Raw genomic sequence first — 27777 nt, 5'->3', positions numbered from 1 at the left:
ACATTGTGAATTCAATGCTGCAAAAAGCAAATTTTGAGATGACGAAATATTACATGTACAGTAGTTCACATACAATAAAACAAAATGTTCGGATCAGCAGAAGTTTATTGGAGTAAAGGGTATAGGAAGAGGTAAGAAGCATTGTGATACAGGGAAGCAGTCCAAGCACTCTAGATTTAGGCGTCCCCACACATCAGGAAAGACAGTCCCTAAAATACTCTCGTAATTAAAATAAAATCTGTATTCATTGCTGGCAAAATTACATTGATAGCCATTCTAAACACCAGTTAATCTACGAAACCTGTCTTCTGGCTAGGAACCAGGCGTTGTTTCAAACAAAAAGAAGATTCTCAAATCTATCAACCTTTAAAATAATCAAAACGAGTCATAATTTCATAATGTACCATTAAGAAAGTACAAAGTTTTTAGGTCCATGAAAGAAATAAACACAAAACACATCGTGAAATAATCCATGCATTGGTACATATACTTTGCATAGCAGTGAATCTAACAGTGTAAATGAATTAATTTTGCTTGCTATTAATGCCCATAAGTGACCATACAAGATGAATCACATTTGCAGTGAAAATATACATAGAAACCGGAAGATAAGCATGGATTTAGCATGTAAATACTGAACACGTCCTTTACATGACCTTCCCAGGAATAGCATTATCAGTTCCTCCATTTCAATTACTCCGACTTTACGCCAACATTGTTTTCTGTATACACATGAAATGTATTGCTAGTTGATTTAAAAACCTCAATCCTCACCATCCATTTGCATATTAATAATCAAAAGTTTAAAAAAACTTTTAAGATTTTATGTTGACTATTTCTTGTGAATTAGATGATCCTGTCTCTTTACAACATCTTCCACTCTGGGGTATACTGATCTCCTGTTGGTGATATTTCAAGCTACATCATTGAGCTGAACAGAAAGTTCACATTTATTGCTTGTTATGAGTTAATCTGTAACTAAGAAAGTAACTAAGGGACAGAAATCTGACAAAACTTAGTTCTTGGCCAAGTGGTGATGTATTATACGCCTCATTAAAGATCTGACCGTTTGTTTCTTTTAGATTTAACAAGTCTACCCCATCAGTGCTATTGAATCGATCTGTAGATATAAGATAAATCCCACAAGATTGTCTGCATTTAGAAAGTTTACATCTTTTACGTAGTGCTTTCATATATGAAAATCAGAACTGAAGAATTGAACAACCAAGACTGAAGGTTTCATTAAACAATGAACTTAACAAAGTTAAAAGTAACCCTAAAACATATCACAAGGAAGTATTTTCCACAACTTCATTCACATGGCATTGTTCTGACCATATCTCGGGGAGACATGGGCAATTTCATATTGGCAATTTGCAGGTGAAAATGAATTTCTTTATTTCATTCTTAGAACACAAACATTTAGAAACATGCACAACAGGTGCGACATGTTTAGTGAAATCACTCGACGGAAATATTAAAATGTGAGGTTGAAACAGTATCAGACAAATAAATCACACAGAACTGGACGTGACTAGGCAGCTTCTGTTTAAAAGTTCACTGCTCATAAATTACAAATACATTCACCTTTGATCTCTTGGTATCAACATCTTCACCTTCAACAAACGTCGTTTACAACCACCTATCGTAAGTATCCTGCTGTATTGTTGACACAGATATCTAGAACATTCCACCAAAACACTCCTCGAAGACTGGCACTGGCTACATATTCTACATATTAAAGATGGAAATTAAATTCTTTGCCAAAAAAAAAATAACAACAAAAATCAAATCACCATATATTATAAACTGAAGAGAAGGCTATATTATTAAACACAAAGATAAGGATATAAGCTTGCATTCAGAACCTCGACAAAAGGTGTTACCAAACTCTTCTCCAACACAATTTTTTTCTGTTTTAGTGTAGTTTCTCAAATCTACTCTTGCATGAAACCAGGGCTACTTAGGATCTCTGATTTATATCTTGTAGTGCTACCCACACATGGGTTCAGATACACTGAACCCCTCCTGTATGGCATCAAATCGCATGGCCCAGCAGTGTCTGTCGTCTGCTCGGGTTAACCCAGCAGGTGGCATATCTCTGCCCATTCTCATCTCCACCAACGTGCCACGTTACCGCTGTAGAGCCACATGATCGGTCATGTGAGCGGGTGGCTGTGCCGGACCCCGGTGGCTGTCTCACTCAGCCGCTTGGGAGGGGATGTGTCCCTCAGGTGTGGCCGTGGGAAGCCGACGCCCGTGGTTGGTGGTGGTTTTACCTGGCAGGCCACTTTAGCAGACACTGCTCATTGTGTGCACATCGTACTGTCAGAGACATTGTGGTAGCTAAGATCTTGTGTGATCGGTCACTTAGTTTTCATTTCATCTTTCTGCCATAGGCTGATATCGTGTGTGGCAGTCCTAGTTGAAAGGACCTTGTGACAGCTGCGAGGCATAGAACATGCGGTCGCCCTGGTATGTTGAGTCCTGGGACAACATGCCATCAGCCTGCGACTTGAAGTCATCCGCCAGGAAACTGTCCTGCAATCATTAACACAGTGGGCTCTTTGATTTTGTTTTTAAACTGTTGTATAATCCTATATAAGGTTGAATATATACCAACCCTGTCCAATTGACAAGAAAAATGCAGATATAGTAAAACAAGATACTGCAGAAAACTTAGAAACAAATAAAAGTGACCTTCAAAAAGAATTGAATTTATACTTAGGATTCCTTCACTTTGTACAGGAAGTACATTAATCAATTCAACATTAGGCTAACCATGCATAAGCTTTCAACAACAAGGTGGTACACGTACCTGGGATAGTTCTGGCTGTGACAAGCCTGAAAGGCCAGGCTGGCTCATCTGGAACGACTGGCTCATTGACATGGGCCCTTGGGTCAGAGGACCCTGCGAAAATGGCTGGGATATGCCATCCTGAAATTAGCAAAGATGAGCAATGTGATTTAACAAATCATTACACAGTTAGTGAATCCAGCTTTATTTCCTTATTGAACCTATCCTGCATAATCACATACTTATCACTCATATTTCAGTAGTATGCTTATCAACAATATTGCACCAGACTCTGACAGAATGTATAAAATTACGGATGAAACTCATTGGTATCAATTTTAACAATCAAAAATTCTTGATTCATTCCCAATTATTGAAAGAAAAAAAGAAAATAACTGTAAATTTCATTTGTGTACAATCCAATGTGAGAAAGCTGTTTACATTTTTGATAAGAAAAGTGTGAAATAATGAAACGAGATGTGGTGTATGTACCTGACTGGCCTGGCTTTGGCTGCCCCCGTTCTGACTCATCTGTGAGCCCTGGGTGGTCTGTGTGTTGCTGTATCTGGGAGGCTTCTGGCGGTAGTTGAAGCCACGCTGGTTCTGTCGGGGATTATTCTTGTCTGAAGTAGATATAAAACACACACCAAATAAGTCAGATGTAATACAACTGTCTAAATAAACAGTAAACCTCCCTCATTTTAAACATGTCAATGCCAGAAAACTTCTCGGAGCTGGCATTGATAACCAAGTCCTACCGCACTTACAATTTCACAAAACAGCTCTACATTCTTCAGTTATCTTTGATGCCATCACTTTAGAATGACTTTTAATAATAGCTATTTCCAAAATTATATCACCAATTAGCAAATACTCGACATAAAGATCATAAACATTAAACAATTTTCTCCAATATTAAATGGTCAACTACTATTGTTACTGACAAAGACTTACTCATGTGGACCGGTTGTTGGGTGTTGAAGGGTTGTGGCATCGGAGGTATAAACATGTTCACGGGCACAGGCAGGTTGAGGGCGGGGCCTGTGTAAGCACGCTCTGGTCCGATGTAGCTCAGCTGGTCATGGTGACGCACCACAGCAGGCTCACGATATCCCTGGGCTAGAAACAGAACAATTTACCGTTTTTGTTTTAAAATTCTTGTAGTTTGTGGTGAATGCAGAATTGACAATCCTTGCCATTTAGCCATAAACTGTATTGAACTTAAGCCTATTATGGCTTCTGTTGAGAGCACTATGGTCTCAAATTCAACAGATTAATTTTGTGACACATAATTATTTCTTTTAAACAGTAAATTCCAGTAGCATGGGACAGCATACTTACTTCTGTCATACACACTACCAGGGATGAGCACTTCTCTCGCATCAAACATGATGTTACTCATGAATCTACCGCCCTGAAACAAAAAATTAACGTAATCATTCCTCTTATCTTGTACTTGCACTTCAACGATTGCTTGGTGAATATTTCACAGAATCCTCATATATCTCCAAAATTTTAATACTGTTTGGGTGATACACAGTGATAAATCTGACAAAATTTAAATTTCCTCTCTACAACTTATGAACTTTTAATGTTTGATTAAATAATGTGATACAATTTTTTCATACCTTTTCATGTTTGATTTAAACAATGTCATACCACATTGAAGGTTTGATTTAAACAATGTATTACAATGTTTTAGAATGATAAATCTGTATCAGGATAAAAGTTACCAAAAGACACCACCAGTAAGAACTATAGCTGTGACTTACAGGGTTGGCGGAGTTAACCAGCTTGCGTGGCTTGCTAAACTGTATGAGGCTCTCCTTGAGGTTGTTGAGAGGGCCTTCCACCAGACATTTCTGCTCCTTGTAATATGTCAACAGGTGGTTCCACAGGGGTTGCTATTCAATAAGGACACAGAAAACTTCAAAACCTGGCAAAATAGGTGGTTCTACAAGGATAGCTATGCAACAGAATCAATCAATATCGCAAAACTGGCGCAACAGGTGGTTTCACAGGCTGTACCAGTCGAGAAAAATACGGGAATTATCAACCTGACAATGGAACAATATTCCTGTCGTCTGTGAAAATCCAGGATATTATTTATGTCAATCACAAAATTGTAACATGTTAAAAATTGATTGTTTTTTCTTTTCAAATATAGAAGTAAGAATATTGATAGCTACCTTAGACAGCACTTTAGGGTTACCCACTATGATGATTCCGTACCTAGAAATAAGAAAAATACATGACTCATAATTCAATCCCACATCAGAGATTCTTTATCACAATCAAATCAACAGTATCATGAATCAGTGTTTCTAAACAAGTGTCTGTTAAAAGAGTGATATTTAATGTGACAAACAATCAAGTACTCACTTGGCTCGAGTCAGAGCTACATTCAGACGACGTGGATCATTCAGAAATCCAATTCCCTGGTGTTCGTTGGATCGTACACATGACAAAATGATGAAGTCTTTCTCTCTCCCTTGGAAAGCATCCACACTCGCAACCTCAATTTCCTGCAAAGGAAAATAACAATTACATCAGATAACCAGTTTCAGAATATATACAAAATAGCAAAGCACTCATTTGTTGATATTACATGTATTTGGGTCATGTACTACTGAATTCTGACACAGGATGTCTACTGAATTGGTCAAGTCAGACATCATGTTGCCCTTTAGAATTCTAAGTTATCTATAATTCTGACACAGGATGTCTATGCGATGTTTAATGGGAGAGATTTTCCAAAGGAATCCCCCTGTATAAGTATATACTATACTACATGTAATGGACAATGTATGACTTACCTGGTACAGTTTCTTGATAAGCTGCACTGAGCTGCATGTTTAGAATCAAGTATGCCTTACCTGGTACAGTTTCTTGATAAGCTGCATGAGCTTCATGTTTAGAATCAAGTATGCCTTACCTGGTACAGTTTCTTGATAAGCTGCACTGAGCTGCATGTTTAGAATCAAGTATGCCTTACCTGGTACAATTTCTTGTTGAGAGATCCACTGTACTGCATGTACTGCACAATGTATGCTCGCTGTCCCTCGTATGGCGTGATGATTCCAATCTGCTCTGGCTTGATGCTTGACCGCAGGAAACGGGTTGCAATCTTCTCTACATTGACTGCCTCAGTTCTAAAATCGAAACAGTCGGCTATTATTAAACTGATACTAATGGCTGTCTTTCTAAATTAAGACATCAACTTATTTTCTTCCTTTTATTTCTTTTAAATATGATTTACCTCTTCCAGAATAAAGTGTTGAATTATTGGAGGGAAATAAAACAGCTACAGAAAGTACAATATTTTACAGTTTCTTGCTTTAATAGTGACATTTTTATGTTTTTGATGTATCAAAACAGAAAATGAATACTGCACACAAAAGCTCTTGTACAGGATCAGTTTGACTACAAATTGAAAAGTCTGAATAATTGTCTTTCAAAATAACTCCTCATCCATCCCATGAAAGAAAAACATTAATTAAATTATGAATTATAACATTGTATATAACAGGAAATTTTACCTCTAGTAGGTACCATTTAAAATCACTCTGAGCAGTGATGTAACTAGACAGATTTCTGTGACATGGATGAGGTGGACAGTACCTGTTGAGATAGGAAGTGCCAGAGCTAGATATCTCCTCTTGGCCGGACGTCGTGTAAAAGAACATGGGCTTGTCTGCCTGAGGCCAAGGAATGTCCAGATTCTTCCTTGTACGATCAGCTGTCAAAAGATAGGGATACCTTCAAGTTAACCACATATCTTTTCATCAACCACCAACAGAAAACAAACACGAAGAGTTTGAACATCATATGACATACTGAAGGCAATTTATCCAAAGGAAATAATATTTACAATAACTTGTAAATTCTTTAAGCTACTTATCTTAATAAAGTCTAATGACTACTGAAATCTTGTTAATGAAAGAGCTATGCATGAACATCCTAAAATGAGAGCCTTACCTGGGGCAACCCCATTCTGCAGGGAGCCTTCATAAAAGATGTTTGAGGGGAAGGCGCTGAGAGCAGGGTGCATTCTGTACTGGACCTGGAGCCTGATAGGGCGGATGCCTAGGACAACCAAGCGCTCAAACAGGGACTGAGACAGACCAGCACGGGCTGCCTTCTTACACATCACCACTGGGCCAAGCTGGCAGTGGTCCCCGACCAGGATCAGCTGTGGAATAGATATTTGAACCTCTGATCAAAATGTGCTGAATATAGTATAAGATATCTTAAACATAACATAGATTTGAAATTACCTCTGATAACAGGACTTTTCAACTATTTTTACCTATATCATAGAACTTAATACTCCAAAATGTTGTTACACAAGACAGTAAGTGTTTACAGGCCATTTTAATAAGGAGTACAAATATTCATATCCAATATAAGTACAAGTTCTGTCTAGAAGGAAAGGAGCTTTTTTTTTTTTTTTTTTTTTTTTACATTTTTTTAAATTTGCTATAAAGCTGAATTATTTCTCCTGTTCATGTTGTGATGTTGAAAACTGTAAAGTTTCCTTTCAGTGACCTGTACATGACACAACCATTGATCAGTACAAGTCCAGCAAGTTTACCTGTCTGCAGCCTAGGATCACAGGTATCATACACTCAGGTTCTGTGGCCTGGGTGCTCTCGTCAATAAGAACGGAGCGGAACTGCATCTTCCCAAGTCTGGGGTCCCCTGCTCCGACACAGGTACAACAGATCACGTCCGCATGCTGTCGACACACAATATCACACATACATAAATCGTGACAATCAAACATTCTCAATCAAAAACAGCACATGTGTTGCTACTTGACATGTGGAATTTATCAAAATATTGTGCTTATTTAGCATATGACATTTTGTTCATCCCCACTGTTAGAGATTTATTAAACAGCAGAATCAAAATTTACCCCTCCCTCAACTGCATACTGGCAACTGAACTAAACAGAAGGAAATGTTGTTATAACCATTCTTCAATGATTGTAATGAGAAACAAATGTAGTCTCATTCCAGTCTGTTAGCTTCATATTTATATACGATTTCACAGCTTTTACCTACCTGAAGTAATTCTTTCTCGCACTGCTTCTTGAGGGAGCGGTACCTCTTCTCATCAGCAGACGACAGTTCACCAGTTTCATCTTTAAGCTGTTGTAGCTTCTGTAGCTCTGGTACACTGTAACACACAAATACAGACTATGTTTACCTGTGATACTTTAACAATCTCATGCACCACTTTCACCTGCAAGATTAAAATCCTCTTGTCACAATATAGTACAGGTTTAAATTGTTTTGTAAATGTCTATTCTAAATCTGTAATATTCCTATTTTGCATTTAGTTTATGTTATAAACCATTGTGGAACTTATGTTTAGGCTATGGTTCACATGGAGATATTCGGTAATATTGTAGTCATTCCTTTGTTGTGTGGGACTGTTGAGTTACTTCCCTTTGCCTACTTACAACCTATGATAAGCACTGTGACTAATTTACAATCTGCAATTCCTTAATTGTACTATTGAGTTATTTCCCTTTATCAACTCCTTAGTTATAAATATTATAAGGACTGCTAGAAATCACTTGATGGTAATCGAGTGTGGAGTTATATCCCCTTTACCTTCCACAAACTTGAAAAAAGACTAAAATTACAAATTGCAATCACTTGATTGTACATGGCTGTTGATTTATTTGCTCAACAGAGTGTGACCAACTATCTATAGCCATATCCTTTACTCAAATGATTGCCCTTTTAAGTACTCAGACAATATACATTAACTGACATTGATAGGAATCATTCAATATACAGGTCAGACTGATCTCAAATATTATGTAAGGTCAGACTGATCTCAAATATTATGTAGAGTCATCAGACATTTATTATTCATCTGCACACTGTAGGAAGCCATGTTTTACCAGAAAAACACCTACCTCTCGATGTTCCTGATCTGGTTGTGTAGGGACAGGAAGGAGACGGGTGACTCAATGGCTTCACGACTCTTGGCACAAAGGCGTACCACCTAACAAAAACAAATAAGCATGTTATATACCCTGGTATGAACAAAATCTATTTAATACTGTGTCAGAGCCGTGATAGATATTAAAGATGAAGTCATATTTCTGTTTATTTGGTTCTTGGTATGAAAATGTTAAAATGAACGCACCAAGCTTTATACAATATGACAGATATTAAACTAACCGGATTCAATATTTACTTTTTAACATTCTGTGTTGTACTTTCAGAGTAATTTTTGAAAATTTTAATTGATTTAAGAACTATAAGTATGCTTTTGATGAAGCAATAATGACTTATATTTTAATGCTCACAACAAATATATTCATATCATGTTGCACCCATAATACAGTGAAATGTTGGAGATGAGCTGAACGACTTTTCTGAGGAGTATGTAGTAAGTACCGACCTTAAGTCCAGTCCTATGGATCTTCTCAGTGAGCTGGTCAACAGCAATGTTGGATGGGGCACACACCAGTACCTGGCCACTGTTCTGTTTGGCCAGGTGGTACACCACAGTTGCCGAGGTTACAGTCTTGCCAGTTCCTGGAGGACCCTGCAGACAAAAGGAACAATACATTAGGGATTATTTAAAAGTATTATGATGAATTACAAATCCAACAATTTTGCCGCTTCTTGAAATTTTTTAATTTCATCAATGATGATTGTGGTAGTGTTGTGGGAGTTATTTCCCCCTTTATCATTTGCTGCCTTTATTTCGAAATGCTCGAAAGAACGAAAAAGATTATTCTATTTTTACCCCCACAAAAAATGTTTGGTTTTAAAGACAGGAGCAAAGTCTTGACTTTCACCTGGATAAGACTGAGGGGTCGTTGTAGGACAGTCTTGACAGCGTACACCTGGGAGTGGTTAAGCTCCGGCAGGCTGAGGGCACTAAAGCGCTTGGGAAGCTGACATTTGATGACAACATCCTCCACCTCGTGTCCCAGCAGTTTGTGGTATATGTAGCCCCACACCGATGTCTCATCTACTGCAAATGTCTTCAGAGCTGCCTGCATTCTGTTGACAGTCACATGTATAAATGTAAATGTCAAAACAAAATCTCCCAATGAAGGTAAAGTGCAAAACATTCATAATTACTGATTAATATAATTACTTTTAAGGAATAATGTTGGCTAATTCAACAGAAACGTAGCTAGTATGTATTGAAAGAGGACTTGTTTTCCATTTCAAAGCAACCATTGTATTTTACATTTTTTTTTTTCAGTTGAGTTGTAACCTAAATTAGCTCAAGACTGCTACTGATTATAGTGCATGAGGATCAATGCAAAAAGTGATAGAATTACCACCCGGAAATTTTCTGTACATTATCCTCAACTGTCAACAAGTTTAAACATAGCTTTGAACAATGTAGTGTACCTATCAAAGGATGTTGATTTCCAGACAAAGTCCACAACAAAGTTGTGTGTACAGTCAGTGGGGACACCAGCGTTACTCTTCAACTCTATGGCCACCTCGTCGCTGTGGTCTGAGCACCGTTAAGGAAATGACATGCACAAGTACCTGTTATTAAACTACATTCTGCAAGCCATCATTAAAGGTGAAAAAAAAATTCAACCCACATTAATTGATCACTGGTAAAGAATTGCAATATATTCAATCAGAAAACTCGCCAATTATGAAACAAGCTGGTCAAAGGGCTGTTCCAGAAAATACGATGTACTAAAATGAAAGAACTTTATTTTACCTCCCAGAGCAAACAAAGTTAATTCAAAAACCGGTATCCTAAAACTCGAGTTGTTACATGTATAAATGGAATGGCATACATATATCTGTAATATACAAGAAGTGCTATTTTTTGTGTTTTTCAAATTGCTGTCACAAACTACATTAACAAGTCTGGTTTTGTTTCAAAATGAATTCATTTATCCAATAAGTTACTTTTAAGGGCAGATTTCGTAAATCAACACCTTAAAAATATTGAAATTGATCACTTATTTTTACATTAGTGTTAATGAGACATGTAGATAAAGTCCTCTGCTGTTGTATTATGTGGGTGTCAAGGTAAAGGATACTGTCTGGTATCTTGATGACATGCCCTACACCAGACCAGGGCTTGTGAAGTTCTCCCATGTAGCGAATCCGCAACTCATCCCCATGCATCAGCTTCATTTCTGAAAAGTATCAATGAACTGATGCTAATATACCCTGTTTGAGGCAAGTAACTTAAATAGATATTTTTTTCTAATCCTGTAAACATTTGTAAGACCAATATTAATGACATTATATGCTTGTGCTCCAATATTGTTATAAATATTTTCAAATATAATACCATAATTATTCAATAAAATCTTTACTGAATTATAATATTTAACTTTTTTGGGTGGCAAAACACCAAGAAATTTCAAGAATATTTGTGAAATTGTTAATTGATTAATAAACAGATACAGATGTCAAACACAGTTACTTCTGTCAGTTAGTTTTGTTTTTAAATTCAAGTGGACATAATATCAACAAAAAGAATTTTATAATACATCACTGATAACAAACCTTCATTGGCCTTGGGAAGGTGGAAGTAGGTGATACGCTTTTTGTTCAGGCCAACATCCCATCGCACCACAATGTTATCCTGGGTCTGGGACTCCTTTAGCTTCTTATCGTAGTCAGCCTCCAGCTTGACCAGGGGACCAAAGATGTTCTGGTACTGGTAAGCATCATCATACCTGCATCCAACAAGCATAAGCAATTAGGTGTCATTATAGTAGTATGAAGTGGTCAGAGTGAATTTCGTCAATGCGACTCTTCAATCTGAATTCTGAACAAGAAAAAACATCAGTGGTTGACCTATAAATAGCAAGTGACCTTGCTGTTGACCTTGGGGGCCTTAAATATGAACTGAACTGCATCATTTTCATAACATTTTTTAGAAATGAAGTTCTTAGAGTCATGAAATTATTTTTCCAGGAGGGAAATGTTATGGTATTGCAGAGTAGATATATTTGTGAACATGTACCTGAGGAGGACCTGCTGGGGCTCCTCATCCACTCCAGGCTTCTCTAAGTCCTCCAGTGTGGCATCAGGGTTGTCCTTCCACAACTCCTCCAGTTTGTTGATCTGCTGGGCAGAGATCTGTCGTCCCCTCATCTGCTCCTGGTCAGAAGGCACCTTCACCAACCAGGCTAGGAATTGTCGATCCTGGATCAGGGGCTGCCACTGGCTGGGGTCCCTGAAATACAAATGTTATTGTACTACATGTAATTTTATTATAGCATCTGAAATGATTGCTTTTTAAGTACTTCTGCTATGTTTTTTAAGTAATTCCTTCAATAAGGAATTTTACATACCACATGTGTTTGTAGCAGACTCATTCACTGAAGACACTCTTTAAAGATGTCAGTGAACCTATAACTGAACAAGTGTCCCTTACAACTTTGTATTCCATTTATTTCAGTTTGTGGGCATGATTTTACTGTTTGCATAAAATATATACCCAGGAGAACCCATGCAAGTCATTTGACTGGATATATTGTTATACAGACTGTATTATATTTACACCTGAAGCATGTTAGTGATACCTACCAGTTCATGTCCTTGAGGTTGGTGAGTGTGGCACAGGGCTGTCTACACAGCAGTACCACCACAGAGTCAGCCTTGGCTGGAATGAAGCCGAGCAGGAAGACGTTACGACAGCCACAGTTGTAGCACTCGAGGACAGTCTCCCCGAGGGGTCCATCCTTGTGCAGTGTCACCTCCTTTGCCTTGGCTCTCACTAAGTGATTGATGATGTGGCTGACAAATGAAACCAAGATATGATCTTAGTTTGGTGAATCAAAATCAAATACCTATCATTCACAACATAGCATTAATCTTTTCTTTTTATAGTTCGCTGAAGAATGCAACACTGATTATTCCCATTACTTAACAATGAGGTGTTTTCACAATGCTTTGCTGGTGAATATTGTATGTTTTATGGGTTCATTAACCTTTCATTGGACATTATACCTAGGTGAAGTTGCATTAGTCAGTTATTTGACAGCTGACAATGAGCATGTGGTGGCAACAGGAACTAAAGTCACCATATAGTGTGATAACAATTGTCACTGACCTGCCTGAAGTGTTGCCACGACCATTACAGAACCACTTCTTTGTTGAGTTGCACAACACCACACACGCCGGGTCGTGTATTCCACAGTACCTGTAGATAGTAAACCAGACATGATGATCCTTCATCATTATGTGTAACATACAATACTTTACAATATAATACAAACACTATGTCATAAAGTATCCTTAAGGACCCATAATGGCCACACAGGATTTGTTTTTGTTGAATCAAAATCATATCAAGAGCCACTATGCTTTCACTTGAGCCGACATAAGTGATAATTTTATATGATTCAAACTTATTTCATATTGTTATGAAATAAATGAACCAGTTTCATTTAATGTAACCAAACTATAATTTCTAAGCAGTTCTAAGATTGCAACTAGAAACAAGCTATGGTAATAGTCAAGTTGACAACTGAGCCAAAAGAATCACAATTATGGCATTCACATGAATAACAAATTGATCATTGTAAACTCAAATAAGTATATCTACATTCTTCTTTAAAAAATAATTAGAAAAGGAGATTGATGCCAAGTCACTTACGAGCAAGCATGTTTGGGGAGATCTTTCATATAAAACTGTTCCTCTTCCTCCTCCTCGAAGTTGAGCTCACCCACTCCCTGCGTGATGACTCCAATGCCTTTATCCAGTCCATTTTGTAGTGGTATTTCAACACCATTGGGTTGCTGCAGATACACAAATGTTTTCAATATATTTACAAAACTCCAATTGCAAATCAACTGTCAATGATTAAAGAAATGTTTTTATACATAAAATAACTCTCACTAATATTTTTGATTTTCTCTTACAGCCTTTGGGTTTAATTAACGTCTGTATCATCTAATGGCAGAAACTGGAGAAAGTGTCACAGACAATTCTCTGTAGATCTTATGTCAGAACCTTGAGAAATGAATACGTATACTCATACCGTCATTTTCAAGTTTAATGTCTACCCAGCTGTTAGAATTTTGAGAGGGCTATCATGTCATTGCAAATGTCTGGGTGGCAGAAACTGTCAATGTGGGCTCTGTACAGGTGTGTTCTGGGAATTTTCTTCAACTGCTTTTTACACTAACAAAGGTACCTATCCATTGATATATCATATAATTACGCAATACAAACGTATGCTCGTTCCTAGGGACTGCTTCGTTGGTGATTAATTTAACCAAAATCATACTTTTATGAAATGAAAATGTTATAGTTGTATTGTTTCCCGTCAGCCATATGACTTTTCATCGAGCAACAGAGGAGTGTGAACCTTTAACGCTTTACAATGTTTCCAATTTTATTTAATGCATAGAATTATTTATACGAATACATTGCTAATGAAAATAAATATTGTCGAAACAGAACTGTGTATTATTTTTTGTAATAAAAACAGGGACACTTTAAAACATCATGGGACTGTATACACGTAGACAAACATTTGGTTAAATTGGGAGAAGCAAAGTAGATGATTCTTTTGTTTTTACGACATGATGATAATTGGGGACATTAGCTTTCTTATTTATAAAACAGTATATTTACAAATGTTAATGCAAAGATAAAATCCCATCCTGTTCTTGGGCACTTGGACAAAAATACGAAACAACCAAAATCATCAAATGTCGATGTCTTTTTCTTCACACTTCTCAAAAAGCAACCAAATGGAAACTGAAATGGACACTATAAAGAGCACTGGATCTTTCCTAACCAACACACTCTCACTGACTGACACCTTCTGTGGCACTTACAGGTTGAACAATTCACTGATGCAGCGGTGAATCGTATCATATCTTGAATGCTGATGTATCGTAGCTTTCTCCGATAGTATTGTGCGTTTTAGAGTGGTTATTAACTAGTACTGTGTATCGCAAGGGTTGTGATGATGATTCATGGGTTACGATATGATACGTTATGTCATACTTGTCAGAACTTTCTGTACAAACCTCTTACCAGTTTTCCTATATTTGAAACAAACCTTGATACGACACAAATTCAAAGTGTTTGTATTCGATTCTGAATTAATTTGTTGTTTATATAAATTAAGTTGTATCGTACTTTTTATTTTTGAAATAATTGTTTTTTTCAGAGGACAGAAAAGGAAATCCATGCTGAAACGAATTTAATTATTTATTTATAGTTATTTTCAAAGCAGTTTGTCAAATTGTATATCTCAATATTCTTTCATTTTGGTTCACATCTAGCAGTACATCAAGAGAGAATACTCAGGAAAAGTTTAGGAACAACATTCTTATTCAGGAATATTAGACATCCACTTTTTTAGAGTCAACTTTTTATCAACTTAATTGGTGTTCCCAAAATGAGGGTTTTTCAGTTGGTTGATTCTTACAGCTTCAAGGAGACACGAACATATCGCAGCCTCCCAAAACACACACTCCTAAACTACACACATGCATCTTGCACACAGGGAAGGCCGTCCTTAAATGACTATAGCTGTTGATAGGACATTAAACAATACTAAACCAAACCAACCAGCTGTTGTACCGCTGTGATGCTGTTGTAGATAGATTTTTAGATCTAGAGGTCCTTAAAAGCTGCCGGTGGCGAGACCAAAACTTTCCTGCAGTGTCAGCCATGTTTCATAAGCCGTTGTGTGATTGGTTAATTATTTTAATCACTCTTAAAGGGCAGTAACTGCTACATAATTCGTTTAAGGTATTAAGATGCTATCGGTGAATGCCACGATTTCAAAAATAAAAGTGCTATACATTTTAAGAGATATATTACTTAAAAACAAACTTATTCAGCATGGAATACAAATTAACACTTTAGATTTGTTTCATATCAGGTGGTTTGTTTCAAACCAATGAAAACTATGGTAACTGGCCATGCTTTGCACAGAAAGTTGATACAAAAATTGAGATACCTATCGTATTGTCCTTGCGTGACACAGCACTGAGTGGCACTCCTCCTTTGCCAACTGACACTATTTTTGACTTTTGTCGGACTGCTAAATTAGATGTGTTCTATATGATTAATGGTAATTATGTCATTCATATGAGAAATGAAACAGTCTGGTGGAATGGTGTTAATTAACCTACATTCTTTTCGTAAATAATAAATATATAAAACAGTATTTCTTTAAAATTAACCTTTAGGTCAGATATTAACAGCTTTAATGTAATTCATTGATTTATCGCTCTTGTAATTCTCTCTCCTTTACTTTGAAATTTTATCTATTCACTACAAATCCCCCCTTTCCAACCCCTAAAAAATATTTTGTATTCATATAAATACAATTGTGTAATATTGTGAAACAGGGCAAACTGCATGACTAAAATAACCAAAATCAATCTATTGTATTTTAAACTTCTGCTGACACTGCTATAACTTTGACTTCCAAAGTTTGGAAAACATGGTCATTGTATACGTCGTAGTAACCGATAATGGCACGACACGACTTGTAAGTCATAATAAAAAAAAACAATATAAGTAGACATGTGTTAGGCCTACAATGATATGCCGTCTGCATTGTCATTTCAAAGATAAGATCGCGATCAACCACTTGGAACAAATACCTCAAGATGGCAGTTTATCATGTGGCCACATGTTCCATATCACACATGGCCGAAAAGGGGGACCACGTCAATCATCAAATAATCAGGTAATTTATTTTTGTATACCTGACTTTGACTCTGTCCTGGTTCTAGCTGGGAGGCTTGTGTCTGCGACTGAGTTTGTGATGGCAACGTAAAGTCTGTAAAGTCGAAGTCTGTGCCTTGTGTGTCCGCTCCGAGAAGATCTTCCTCGGTGTCCAGGAACGTGAGTGTTTGGGAATTCGGGGCATACGCGTCAACACTCATCATGTCATGGCCGTTTCCTTGGAACTATATAAAATTAAGGAGAACTGAAAATGGCAGTGTAAGAAATACTGCTCAAAACACGTTAAATTTTGAACTGAAAGTAGAAATGTTTGCCCGAATGTTTCACGCCATTTCGTTCTCTCGTAGTTGACGTCACGACTACACATAAATCGATGACGTTTCAAAAATGTGCACTTTTTTCCTTGACGTATTTCTCATTCTCATGCCGAATTTACAGGATGACAAAACAGTGCAGAAAGTGTTTTTTGGGGATATACCAACATGTTACATGTATTTCACCATTATCTTCATACATTTTAATTACATAGTTATACTGCTTCAGAAAAAGTAAGTTGTCAATGAGAATATTTTGCTTTTTACCGAAAAAAATATATTTTCAAAACAAAAATGTGAGCATGTAGTCTGATTACACTGTATCTGTGAGATCCATGTCACCTTGTACTTTCGCGTCATCGATTTTTAATAAAAAATTAAACTTGGCAGTTAATTTGTAATGTAGTGTACACGGAGGTTATTTACAAACGATTTTTTTTACAAAGGGTGGTTAGAGAGAGAAAATCAACAAAGGTGCCATCCCACGCACACCCGTGAGAGATGAATGGAGGGGTCTGGGCAAGGGGGATGGTTAACACTTTTGATTACATTGCATAACAATAAAGTATATGATAAAATTATACTGTTTCACTAAATTCACTGCTTGGGCTATAATAAATGATCGATACTTATACATTTTGTGGCTATGCTTTTTGTGTGTGATTTTTTGAAATTATTTCTTTTTACTTCAGACTAGTAGGCCTACAGCATGGATATTTAAATAATGGAGGAAGGCGACTTTTCCAATGTCAAAGATGAAATGGAAAATGCTAAGAAGGGTGACACCATTCTTCACCTTAACTATAAAGGACTGAAAAATCTACCACCTTGTCTATTGTCAGACATCTGCTACAGAAATCTCAAAACAATTTATGCGAAAAGGAACCTGCTGACATGTTTGGTATTATTTTATATGTTGTAATTATAAACAGTGTTAATGATTATAAACAGTGTTAATGATTATAAACAGTGTTTATTCTGTCGACTTCAGGTACAATCTTCTTCCTTGGTTAATTTCTACAAGTTCTTTTTTTCCCATAAAAATATCATTCAAAACTCAACCTGATTTTAAGTAACCTTTTAACAATACATGCTTTAAAGCTTGGGACCAGGAATCAAAATGTTACATCTATAAAAAAAAAGACATATACAGATGGTCACCTTTGGGGTTGAAAAGCAGGGCCAAATAGAGGGAAAATGTTTGGTTTCGGCCTACACAAGACTTCTCCTGAAGGGTTTATTAGAAAAAAATTGGCATTTTTAAAATCAGTATTAACAGTAATTAAGACGAGAGAATAATTTGTATATATAAAAGTGGAAACTCCTTTGGGGTAAGGAGAATGAAGGAGACTAAACAAAGGCAAAATTGAAAAATATAATCTTCAAAAGCATACTTCTAAATGACAGCATGGATTTGCATTATTTGACTATAATATCACTCTGGCAAGGGGATCTTACTGCTGTATACATAAATAAAGTTGGTGAGACCCCTTGCAATGAGCTTAAAGGTAACATGACTTTGTCCAACCCAGTTCATGGAACTAAAGGTTTCTGGATGAATACACACATGCTACAGTACTAGTGTATTGTATAATGTTGAAGAAGAGTAAAATTACAGTACATTAACAATAACAACAACATAGAACATCAAACCTAAGCTTATAAAATGTCAAGATATGAGTGACTCGATCCCTTTAGGTAAATTAGAAGGTGATGTGAAAAAAATTGGAATCTATTTTCAATAAAATGCATTAATATATATGTATATGTTTGCAAATTGTGTGTGTTTTAATCAGTGTCATAATTAAATTACAGTTGTAATATATTGCTCGATACACTAATTCCATAAAAAAACCCCAAAAAAACCAACACAATTATTAAGAACAGGTTATAATGTAGGTCGAGCACCCTCTATTGTAGGAAATACGTTATTATAAGTCCTGTACAAATTTATAAATGATGTTTGTTCAATCATGATATTATGAATATTTGATTGTGTCTTGGATATCATACTAAAGGAATGCTGGTTTCTATATTTGGGATTAAATACACTCCCAATCAGGTAAAACTTTCGTTATTAACATGTAGGCTTTTATATTATAAATATGTCAATCTTTCATTTTCAGCCAGAAAACTTGAATCGACTTTTGAGTTTAGTTGAGTTGTAAGTAAAGCTGAATTTCTTCATGCTTAGCAACATATTTATATAATAGAATACATTGATTACATTGATGATGTTAAATATGCATGGATACACATGCTGACAGATATTAATGTGTTTTCACACCCATTTTCCATTTTTCTTAAGGGGGGGGGGGGGGCGCTTGCATGTTCATGGTGTTTTTCTTTTAGTTTTGGTATATTTATCAGTTCCCATTGTCACTTTTTCCATGCAGTAGTATCAACTGGACATCAAATTTCATCCTTGTGTGTTGGAGGGAACTACATATGCATATAGGGTTTTTACTTGGTCTGTCAGTCTAGACCTCTGGGGTGATCTACAATCGGCCATCTACAACTGCCAAGTTTTCCATGTGAACACATCTTGGAATGGTTGATTTTGTGGCAGGTTCTGAAATCTGTTATAGTGTCCAACTTTTTACAGAATTATAGCCCTTTGTACAATGTACTCTTTTTTCTTTGTCATCTACTTTTGACTTTTATATTTATGCGAGTACCTCTTATTGCGTCCCATTTTATGTCGCCTGGGAAAAGCTGGTGACACATATATAGGTATTGCTTTGTCGGCGGCGGCGTCCGCACAGAGGTTTTCATGCGATAACTTGAGTTTCCTTTGGCCTATCAAACTCAAACTTTATGCATTGCTTCCTTACCAAAAGTTCTTGCTTGGGATTCCTTTCAGGTTCAAAGGTCAAAGGTCAAGGTCACTGTTACTAGAAATAGAAAATCTGTTTTCGTGTAATAACTTAAGTTTCCTTTGGCCGATCAAACTCAAACTTCATGCAGTGCTTCCTTAACAAAAGTGCTTGCTTGGGATTGCTTTTCAGGTTCAAAGGTCAAAGGTCAAGGTCACTGTTACTATAAATAGAAAATCTGTTTTCGTGCGATAACTTGAGTTTCCTTTGGCCGATCAAACTCAAACTTCATGCAGTGCTTCCTTACCAAAAGTGCTTGCTTGGGATTGCTTTTCAGGTCCGAAGGTCAAAGGTCAAGGTTGAGACAATGAGTATCCATAGCAAGTTCCTTAAAACTCAGAGTATTCTTCCCAGAACAACAGATTATGTAACAAAATGATGCCATCCAAAAACATAATCTATGATTAATGCTTACTTTTAACATTATTTCTTGAAATGAAAAGTGTATCTACCTCTTTGTAATCTCCCAGCTTCCTGCGCAGGCGACACATCCACTTCCTTGGAATTTCTTGTTCACTAAATACATGCTAAATATTGTGGGGTAGGGGAACTATAGATTGCTTGCAGTACTTTTCCTTTTTATACAATCATATGTAAATTTAAGTATTCTGATCAAATCATCGTAATTATTCAGTTTGACATTTAAGAAGAACTTCCATTTCATTCCAAATTTATGAAATTCTAGGATAGGGCATGTTCTAATATAAAATAAGATATGTCTAAGTAAGCCTAATTAGATGCTTTTAAATTGTAGATATTTGCCGAGTAACAATATCAAAGCCATACCAGAAGGTAAGTGTAAGTTATACTTGTTTAATAGGAGGGGAAAATACATAGCCAGACTGGGGTTCGAACCTGGGACCCTCCGAACTCTAGACAGATGGTCTACCAATTGATCATGAGCTACCAGGTCACCGACGATTGACCCAGTCTAGGTCCGCTACATTCCTCCCTCAATTAATAAAGTTTTCAGTTCATGAGAATATTTGAATCATAGGCTTTAAATGATTGGGTAAATTTATCACTTATCAATGTTTTGTCTAGGAGTTTTTTTCTGAATGGCTGAGTATTTGTTGAATGAATATTATGGATAGATGTATTATGCTAATTTTTTTAGCATTGTTAAGCAATAAAACATACATGCAGAGCTCACCAAATAACACTACTCCAACAATGTTAGAGGTTTTACACAGGGAAAAACTTTTGACAGGCGCCGCGTCACAGTCGGCAAAATCATATCCAATAGAAAAAAGGCCAACCAGCGGCCTCATGTTATAGGAGTACAAATAACACATGAATATATAGTGATTTAAAGAATCAGATCTGTACCTAAGGTATAGTTACAAGTTGGGTACATATTTAAATCATTCTAATGATTGACAGAAAAAGAATTGCCTCCAAGTTTCATAGAACTCATTGCAGGAGGTCCATGTTTTCTGATCTTTACTCCTGAACAACTGAATGTATTTTAATAAAATGTCAAGGATGGGTACCAATTATAACTATACTGTTTAATAAACATGCACACTAAGGTCCATGTCCTCAACCTATGATCACAACAAGGGGGTCAAAGGTCATGTCATTTTAATGCTTGTTTAATAAACATGCACACTAAGGTCCATGCCCTCAACCTATGGTCACAACAAGGGTGTCAAAGGTCATGTCATGTTAATACTTGTCCAGGCAATGTCGTTTGAAAGGCTGAGCTATAGTTCATAATGCTGTACAGAAGGATGTGTCGTGACCAAAAAGTATGTCACTGTTAGGGTGATGTATTGCTTTGCAATGAATATGTCCTTCCATTTGCTGTTTTGGTGGATGTTATGTTGAGTACAAGTATGTTCAATAGTCCAACAGAGAAGACTTGTAGTAATTTAAAAAAAAAAAAAAGTTAATATATTAGGCCTAGAGTGTGTGTTAGAACTAAGAATATTAATGAATCATAATTAAAGATTAAGGTTTGTGCATAATGAATACATTTGTTTTTCTTTTTAAATATTGTTTCTTTTTTTCGATCTTGTTCTTAATGGATAAGTGATGTTACAGGAATATGTGACCTGAGAAAGTTGGAGTCCCTAAATCTGTGTGATAATGAGCTGACCCAACTACCAGCAGACATTGGCAATCTGGAAAACCTGCAGAAACTGCAAGTGTCAGTAAATAAACTGACAAGTCTTCCACCTAGTAAGTCATTCAGGGGAACATTATAAATGTTTACTGGGACATTTGGAAAACTGGTTAACAGAATCAAGTAAAGGAATTCTTGCTGAATTCTTAATTTGAGTTGTAATAGCTTGTTTCATAATTGTTGTATGTTGTAAAATAAATAAAATTGATATGATTGATTGATATTGATATAATTCTTGATGAATATTTATTTTAATTTTTGGTGCTTCTGATAAATGATAAATCTTTTTTTCTTTCTTTTGTAAATTAGGGGGGGGGGGGGGGACCTTAGATTCCATTTGGAATAACTCTGAAATTCAGGGACAGGAATGTCACTGTAGGTACATAATTCGCTTTTAGATTTAATACTACATAAGGGTAATACTTTTTGTCAGAAATTAAATAGTGTATGAAGTAGCAATACTTCATGTATATATGGTCTTGCTGTGAATAGGTATTGGGAATCTTAGACGCCTGAAGACACTTGAACTGATGAGAAATAACCTGTCCGTGCTGCCTGTCAGCTTGAGTGACTGTGAGAATTTGACAACATTACTCTTGGATTACAACCGACTGACCGGTCTTCCTCGTCACTTCCAGCGATTGACCAGCTTGTCTGAACTCTCCGTCTGTGGAAACAACTTGATCACTTTACCACAAAGTAATTCCCTATGGTCTCTTTGAAATGTAGAAAAGAATTTAAATCAATGAGGGAAATGATTGCTGTACTAAGTGATCTTTTCTAGCTGCATAATATTTTATACTTAAACCCAGAGAAAACTAATATTACTGTATCGGCTGTTCTCGTAATGAGTCAAGTTTACCCAATTTTTTAGATTAAATTAACCAAAATGTTTGCAAACAATTATATGAAATAATTTCCACACAATAAATTTAGAATTCCTGTGAGCTCAATGCAAACATCATATAGTGCTTCCTCACTGAAAATACTGAACGGTCGAAGGTCAAAGGTCAAGTAACTTTACTTACAACAAACATAAAATTGTTTTGATCGAACTCACACTTCCTGCACTGCTTTCTTATCAAAAGTGCTTGCATTGGATTGCTATTCAGGTTCGAACATCAAAGATTATGGTCACTGCTACTACATAGTGCAAGTAGAACAAATGTTTCTGCACAATGAGACAAGCTTTCATGGGCAAATCAATTTAAACTTCACACACTTCTTCCTTACATTGAACATTTTCTTGGAATCAAAGTGTTGTTTAAGTCCAAATGTCAAAGGTCAAGGTCACTTGTATTACAAATAAAAGAAATGGTTTCTCTGCAATAGCTTGAGTTACCATTGGTTTGTCAGACTCACTCATCATGCTCTACTTTCTTATCTAAAGTGCTTGCTAGGGATTGATTTTCACATCTGAAAGTCAAAGATCAAGATCATTGTAACTGTAAATAGAAAATTGATTTCCTCTAAAGCTAGAATTGTCTTTATATGTTTAAAAAATGTGTTTGATTATTGAACAACCTACTGTTTTAATTAAACTTAGAACCAACCGTATTGTTTAATTCCAGCCTTTGCTAACACAGAACACAGCAGTCTGCAATGTCTACTGGTAGACAAGAACCCAGCACTCCATGTTCTACCTCTATCATTGATACACATAGATACCGGAAATTTTCAAAGGTATACTAATGCTTTATTAAATTGAAATGAAAGTCTCCTGAGATTGACATTTCTGGACCTTTAACTTCGAAAATGTTATCATATGACACATTTAAATAAAGGACTTGCATAATGGTATTCAAATAGATATAATTTCTTATATTAAATTAACAGAATACATGTATTAAAATTTTGACAATTTTTGCTTGCCTTGAAAAAGCATGTACATGCACACATTTATCAAACAATTTATTTAGGATACAACTTCTTTAACTTGACATATGGCAGGTGAATTTTAATAAGGATATGAATTGTTGACCTTGGCCTTTAGTAGTAGACCCCTGTATGTTAATCAAATTCAGATGTTACTTTTAAGATGGCACATACAGTCATTGTACACTGTAAGCACCGTCTATCATTCCAGAGGTGTACAAATAACTGCAACACTTAACTTTACATCCGATTTTCAAAACCATTATTTTGATACTAAGGTAATGAAACTCTGTATTAAACTAACAACAAAAAGTTTAATAGACTTACACGTACAATGTATGTTTTGTTTTTTATAATTACACAAGTAAGGTTGGATATGATGAAACAAAACCATCAAATAACACATTTCTTTTTCTTCATTTTGTTCTAATAAGTGTTTAATAGCAGTTTCATCAGCATAAAAAAAGTTGAAATTAGTGCTCTATTGCTGTAAATGGTTATCCTTTGGCTGTACGTAAATGATATTCTCTGTCGCTGTAAATGTGTGATCTGTCGCTGTAAATGTGTGATCTGTCGCTGTAAATGAATATTCTCTTCAGTTGTTCATGAGTGTTTTCTTTAGCTGTGAATGTGTGTTCTCAGTAGCTGTAAATCAGTGTTCTTTGTCACTGTAAATGAATGCTTGCTGTTGCTGTAAATAAGTTTTCTCTGTCCCTGTAAATGAGTGTTCTTCGTTGCTTAATGAGTGTTCTCTGTTGCTGTAAATGAATTTTTCCGACTCTGTAAATGAGTGTTCTTTGTTGCTGTAAATTAGTGTTCTCTGTTGCTATAAAAATGGGTTCTCGGTTGCTGTAAAAGAGTGTTTTCCTTTACTGTAAATTAGTGTTTGATGCTGAAAATGAGTTCATTGTCGATGAGTTGTTTGTAGCTGTAGATGAGTTCTGTACTTTATCACCTCAGTTGTCGAAGGAGTGACCCACTTGGAGTGTTGCCTGGGATGGTAGAGCTAGTGGTGCCATATAAGGAGATGTTGGTTCCCATAGTGATGCCTCCGGAGATCAGATCAGTCAATGCCCCATGGGATAGTGTACCATCCTTACTGGAACTTGGGCTTAGATCAAGTGGAGCATTGGGGAAAAGATTCTTAGGTAAGGGTTATCTCATTTATATGGTAAAACGTAAGTCATATATCACATTTCTATGGTAAAAGGTAAGACATAGATCACATTTCTATGGTAAAAGGTAAGACATATATCACATCTCTAAGGTCAAAGGTAAGACATATATCTCATTTATATGGTAAAAGGTAAGTCATATATATCACATTTCTATGGTAAAAGGTAAGTCATATATCACATTTCTATGGTAAAAGGTAAGTCATAGATCACATTTCTATGGTAAAAGGTAAGTCATAGATCACATTTCTATGGTGAAAGGTAAGACATAGATCACATTTCAGTGGTAAAAGATAAGTCATAGATCACATTTCTATGGTAAAAGGTAAGTCATAGATCACATTTCTATGGTCAAAGGTAAGTCATAGATCACATTTCTATGGTAAAAGGTAAGACATAGATCACATTTCTATGGTCAAAGGTAAGTCATAGATCACATTTCCATGGTAAAAGGTAAGTCATAGATCACATTTCTATGATAAAAGGTAAGACATTGATCACATTTCCCAGGTGGATGTTCATTAGATTAGACTTTTAATGTAATGTAAATTAGAAAAGTGGACTGGTGTAAATTTTGGAGTATTTTTTTTCTCTGTTATTTTTGTGCTTGTACTATAAGAATCTTCATACCATATAACTTTTAAGGTCCTGTTTACATTGTTTCAGATCACAAAGACTATTATACCTTACTTGATTCCCTGCCATGTACAATGAAATCCCTGCTGTTAGATCCAACAGCTTTATGCCAGTCCTGTCACCAGGAGGTATACGTAACAGCCTTACCAGTTTTGGTGTTGGACAAATCCATTTTCTACCTAGGATTTTGCTGTTCCATCAAGTGTGCAGTCAATATTTGTTTGATGTATTCTGCTGGCTTAGGGATGGACATAGTATACCCTTTATGTATGCCTGTGATTTAACGTTTATATAGATGAGTAAAGGCAGAATAGATGACTGTTAGGTCTCCATTGTGTTCACTTAGCTTACATAGGCAAGCATGATATCTAGAGTGATGATGTTTCAAATGGAAACAGGTGCTATCAACTTTGTTTTAATCAATGTCTTTGACACACTTTAAAAGTTTCAAACAGGTTGTTTTAAAAAACCATGTGATCTAAATTATTGATAATTGCATCAGAGTTTTTCAAAGGGGAATGCTTCCAACTTTATTCAAACTATGAAGTTTGACCCACTATGAAGGTTACGAGACTGAGGGGTCAATACCCACTTTCAAGGTCACAGGGCCATGGGGTCAGATGAGTTCAACATTCCTAAAACAAAACACTTTATGTTGAGGATGTTAAAAGTTAACCTCTAGTTTGTAGTGCTAATAGGTTTGTTCAAACAAATTACAAAAATGTGCCTTGATTCATTTTGAATGTTACATGTGTCGTGCACATATAATATATAACTAATAATTAAATAATTCAAACAGCTTCTTCTAAAGTATCAAAATATTTAGAGTGATAATGTGTTCATGAACTACATTTCATATTTGTCATGAGATCTAGATCTAGTTATTTTCCATTTTATATATAAGGCATAAAACCCAGGCTAACCTTGTCAATCTTGTCTATAGGCCTCGTTTTTGAAAGTTGAAATTTTACATGTATTTAGTCAAAATATATATGATATTTTACACTGTTATCCTGTGTGATGTGATATCCAGTGAATGTACTACATGATATTATACGAACAAGTGTTTTGAAGAAATTCTTCCAATAATTGTAACATGTACTTGTTATGTATGTGATAGTGTTGTTGATGATTGTATGAAAGGAAAATAATCTGTAGGAGTTACCTCCCCTCATTGTCGGTACAGCGACAGCATGACAAAAGAAGGCGCTACATGTGTGTCTCGGAGTTGTATGATACAGATAGCCTGTTGTCTCTTGGTGTTGTTTTTTTTTATTGTAAACATACATGTATAAACATTTTGTCAAGAAAACATTCAGTTTCACAAAAAAAACCATTTGATTTTGATGTCACAACAGACGGCTTAATTCATTGTAATTGTGGCATCATGATCAAATGACTTAACAAAACATATTCTCTAGTACCAAATGAACTTTTGGAGGGTAAAATTATCATTTTACTACACATTTGATATTTGAAATTATTATATGATTTGAATCAAGAATATCATAATGTGAGCTATACTTCCTATCAATCCTGTTTCATTGTTCTACCCTTTATCTCTTTAATCCTCTTTTTGATACCGTCCAAAGCTTCCCAACTTTACATGAAAACGCGTGTTTTGAGTATACATGCTCAGCAGGCATCATCATAAGGGTAATAGCTACAAGTGAATCTAGCCTGATGCAAGAGAATATTTCCAATATGAAACTTTAGCCTGTATACTTTAGTAAATATATTTTTATACATCCTTAACGAAGGTCTTTGTTAGCAATGAAATGTATGTTTGATTTATATTGATCTGTATTTCAAATAATTTGAAATGAAGTTTTTGGTGCTTTTTATTCAGTAAAACAACAACTTATTATCCCCTGCTTTTACCAAAACGGGGGATATTAATATGGGTCTGTCCGTCTGTCTGTCACGCTTCGTTTCGGTGCAATAACTACAACAAATATAACTGATTTTCTTTAAACTTGGTCACAGGGTTAAATGCCTTAAGGGCTCGGCCAAGTTTGATGACCATTTTCAGCGGACCCCATTTGGCGGAGCTATCGCCCCTTGAATAATGAAAAACGTCATTATCTGCTGTGCTTCGTTTCTGTGCAATAACTACAACAAATGCTAAACGATTTTCTTCAAACTTTGTCCCAGGGTTCAATGGCTTAAGGGCTCGGCCAAGGTCGATGACCACTTTCAGCGAACCCCATTTGTTGTAGTTATGGCCCCTTGAATAACAAAAAACATAATTATCTGCTGGGTTTTGTTTCTTTGCAATAACTAACAA

General features: G+C 35.9%; 2 protein-coding genes across 3 annotated transcripts; one reads left to right on the top strand and one right to left on the bottom strand.

The window, feature by feature from the left end:
• Positions 1–87: 87 nt before the first annotated feature.
• LOC110465593 (regulator of nonsense transcripts 1-like) lies at positions 88–16856 on the bottom strand. Its single transcript, XM_021521528.1, has 24 exons — positions 16507–16856; positions 13424–13566; positions 12878–12967; positions 12352–12561; positions 11786–11998; positions 11323–11495; positions 10848–10946; positions 10192–10300; positions 9624–9831; positions 9221–9367; positions 8730–8818; positions 7864–7978; positions 7392–7535; positions 6776–6989; positions 6419–6536; positions 5793–5949; positions 5180–5322; positions 4987–5029; positions 4570–4701; positions 4139–4211; positions 3752–3916; positions 3290–3420; positions 2819–2938; positions 88–2541 (listed from the first exon to the last, which is right to left on the bottom strand). Exons 1-24 carry the CDS (start codon positions 16687–16689, stop codon positions 2422–2424), a joined length of 3339 nt encoding a protein of 1112 aa, XP_021377203.1. The 5' UTR covers positions 16690–16856; the 3' UTR covers positions 88–2421.
• On the top strand, positions 16400–27412 carry LOC110465594 (leucine-rich repeat-containing protein 28-like). 2 transcript variants are annotated; one of them, XM_021521530.1, is made up of 9 exons: positions 16400–16487; positions 17493–17701; positions 18927–18964; positions 20431–20468; positions 21723–21860; positions 22297–22503; positions 23376–23487; positions 24640–24827; positions 25521–27412. In XM_021521530.1, exons 2-9 carry the CDS (start codon positions 17525–17527, stop codon positions 25772–25774), a joined length of 1152 nt encoding a protein of 383 aa, XP_021377205.1. In that variant the 5' UTR covers positions 16400–16487; positions 17493–17524; the 3' UTR covers positions 25775–27412. The 2 variants fall into 2 exon arrangements, with proteins under 2 accessions (XP_021377205.1, XP_021377204.1); XM_021521529.1 differs by lacking the exon at positions 16400–16487 and adding an exon at positions 16896–17034.
• Positions 27413–27777: the final 365 nt, after the last annotated feature.

The sequence above is a fragment of the Mizuhopecten yessoensis genome, unplaced genomic scaffold (assembly GCF_002113885.1).
Source record: "Mizuhopecten yessoensis strain PY_sf001 unplaced genomic scaffold, ASM211388v2 scaffold11091, whole genome shotgun sequence".
NCBI classification, from domain to species: Eukaryota; Metazoa; Mollusca; class Bivalvia; order Pectinida; family Pectinidae; genus Mizuhopecten; species Mizuhopecten yessoensis.
Note: the sequence above shows the minus strand (reverse complement) of the source record. Positions and strands in the feature narration are given on the sequence as shown.

Coding starts and splice junctions, on each gene's coding strand:
- LOC110465593 (XM_021521528.1), bottom strand. CDS start 16,689: ATGATGAGTGTTGACGCGTATGCCCCGAATTCCCAAACACTCACGTTC. Junction 6,537..6,775: donor GCAGAATGGGGTTGCCCCAG/GTAAGGCTCTCA, acceptor ATCTTTTGACAG/CTGATCGTACAAGGAAGAAT. Junction 2,939..3,289: donor GCCAAAGCCAGGCCAGTCAG/GTACATACACCA, acceptor TGCTAATTTCAG/GATGGCATATCCCAGCCATT.
- LOC110465594 (XM_021521530.1), top strand. CDS start 17,525: ATGGAGGAAGGCGACTTTTCCAATGTCAAAGATGAAATGGAAAATGCT. Junction 21,861..22,296: donor ACTGACAAGTCTTCCACCTA/GTAAGTCATTCA, acceptor TGCTGTGAATAG/GTATTGGGAATCTTAGACGC. Junction 23,488..24,639: donor GATACCGGAAATTTTCAAAG/GTATACTAATGC, acceptor TTATCACCTCAG/TTGTCGAAGGAGTGACCCAC.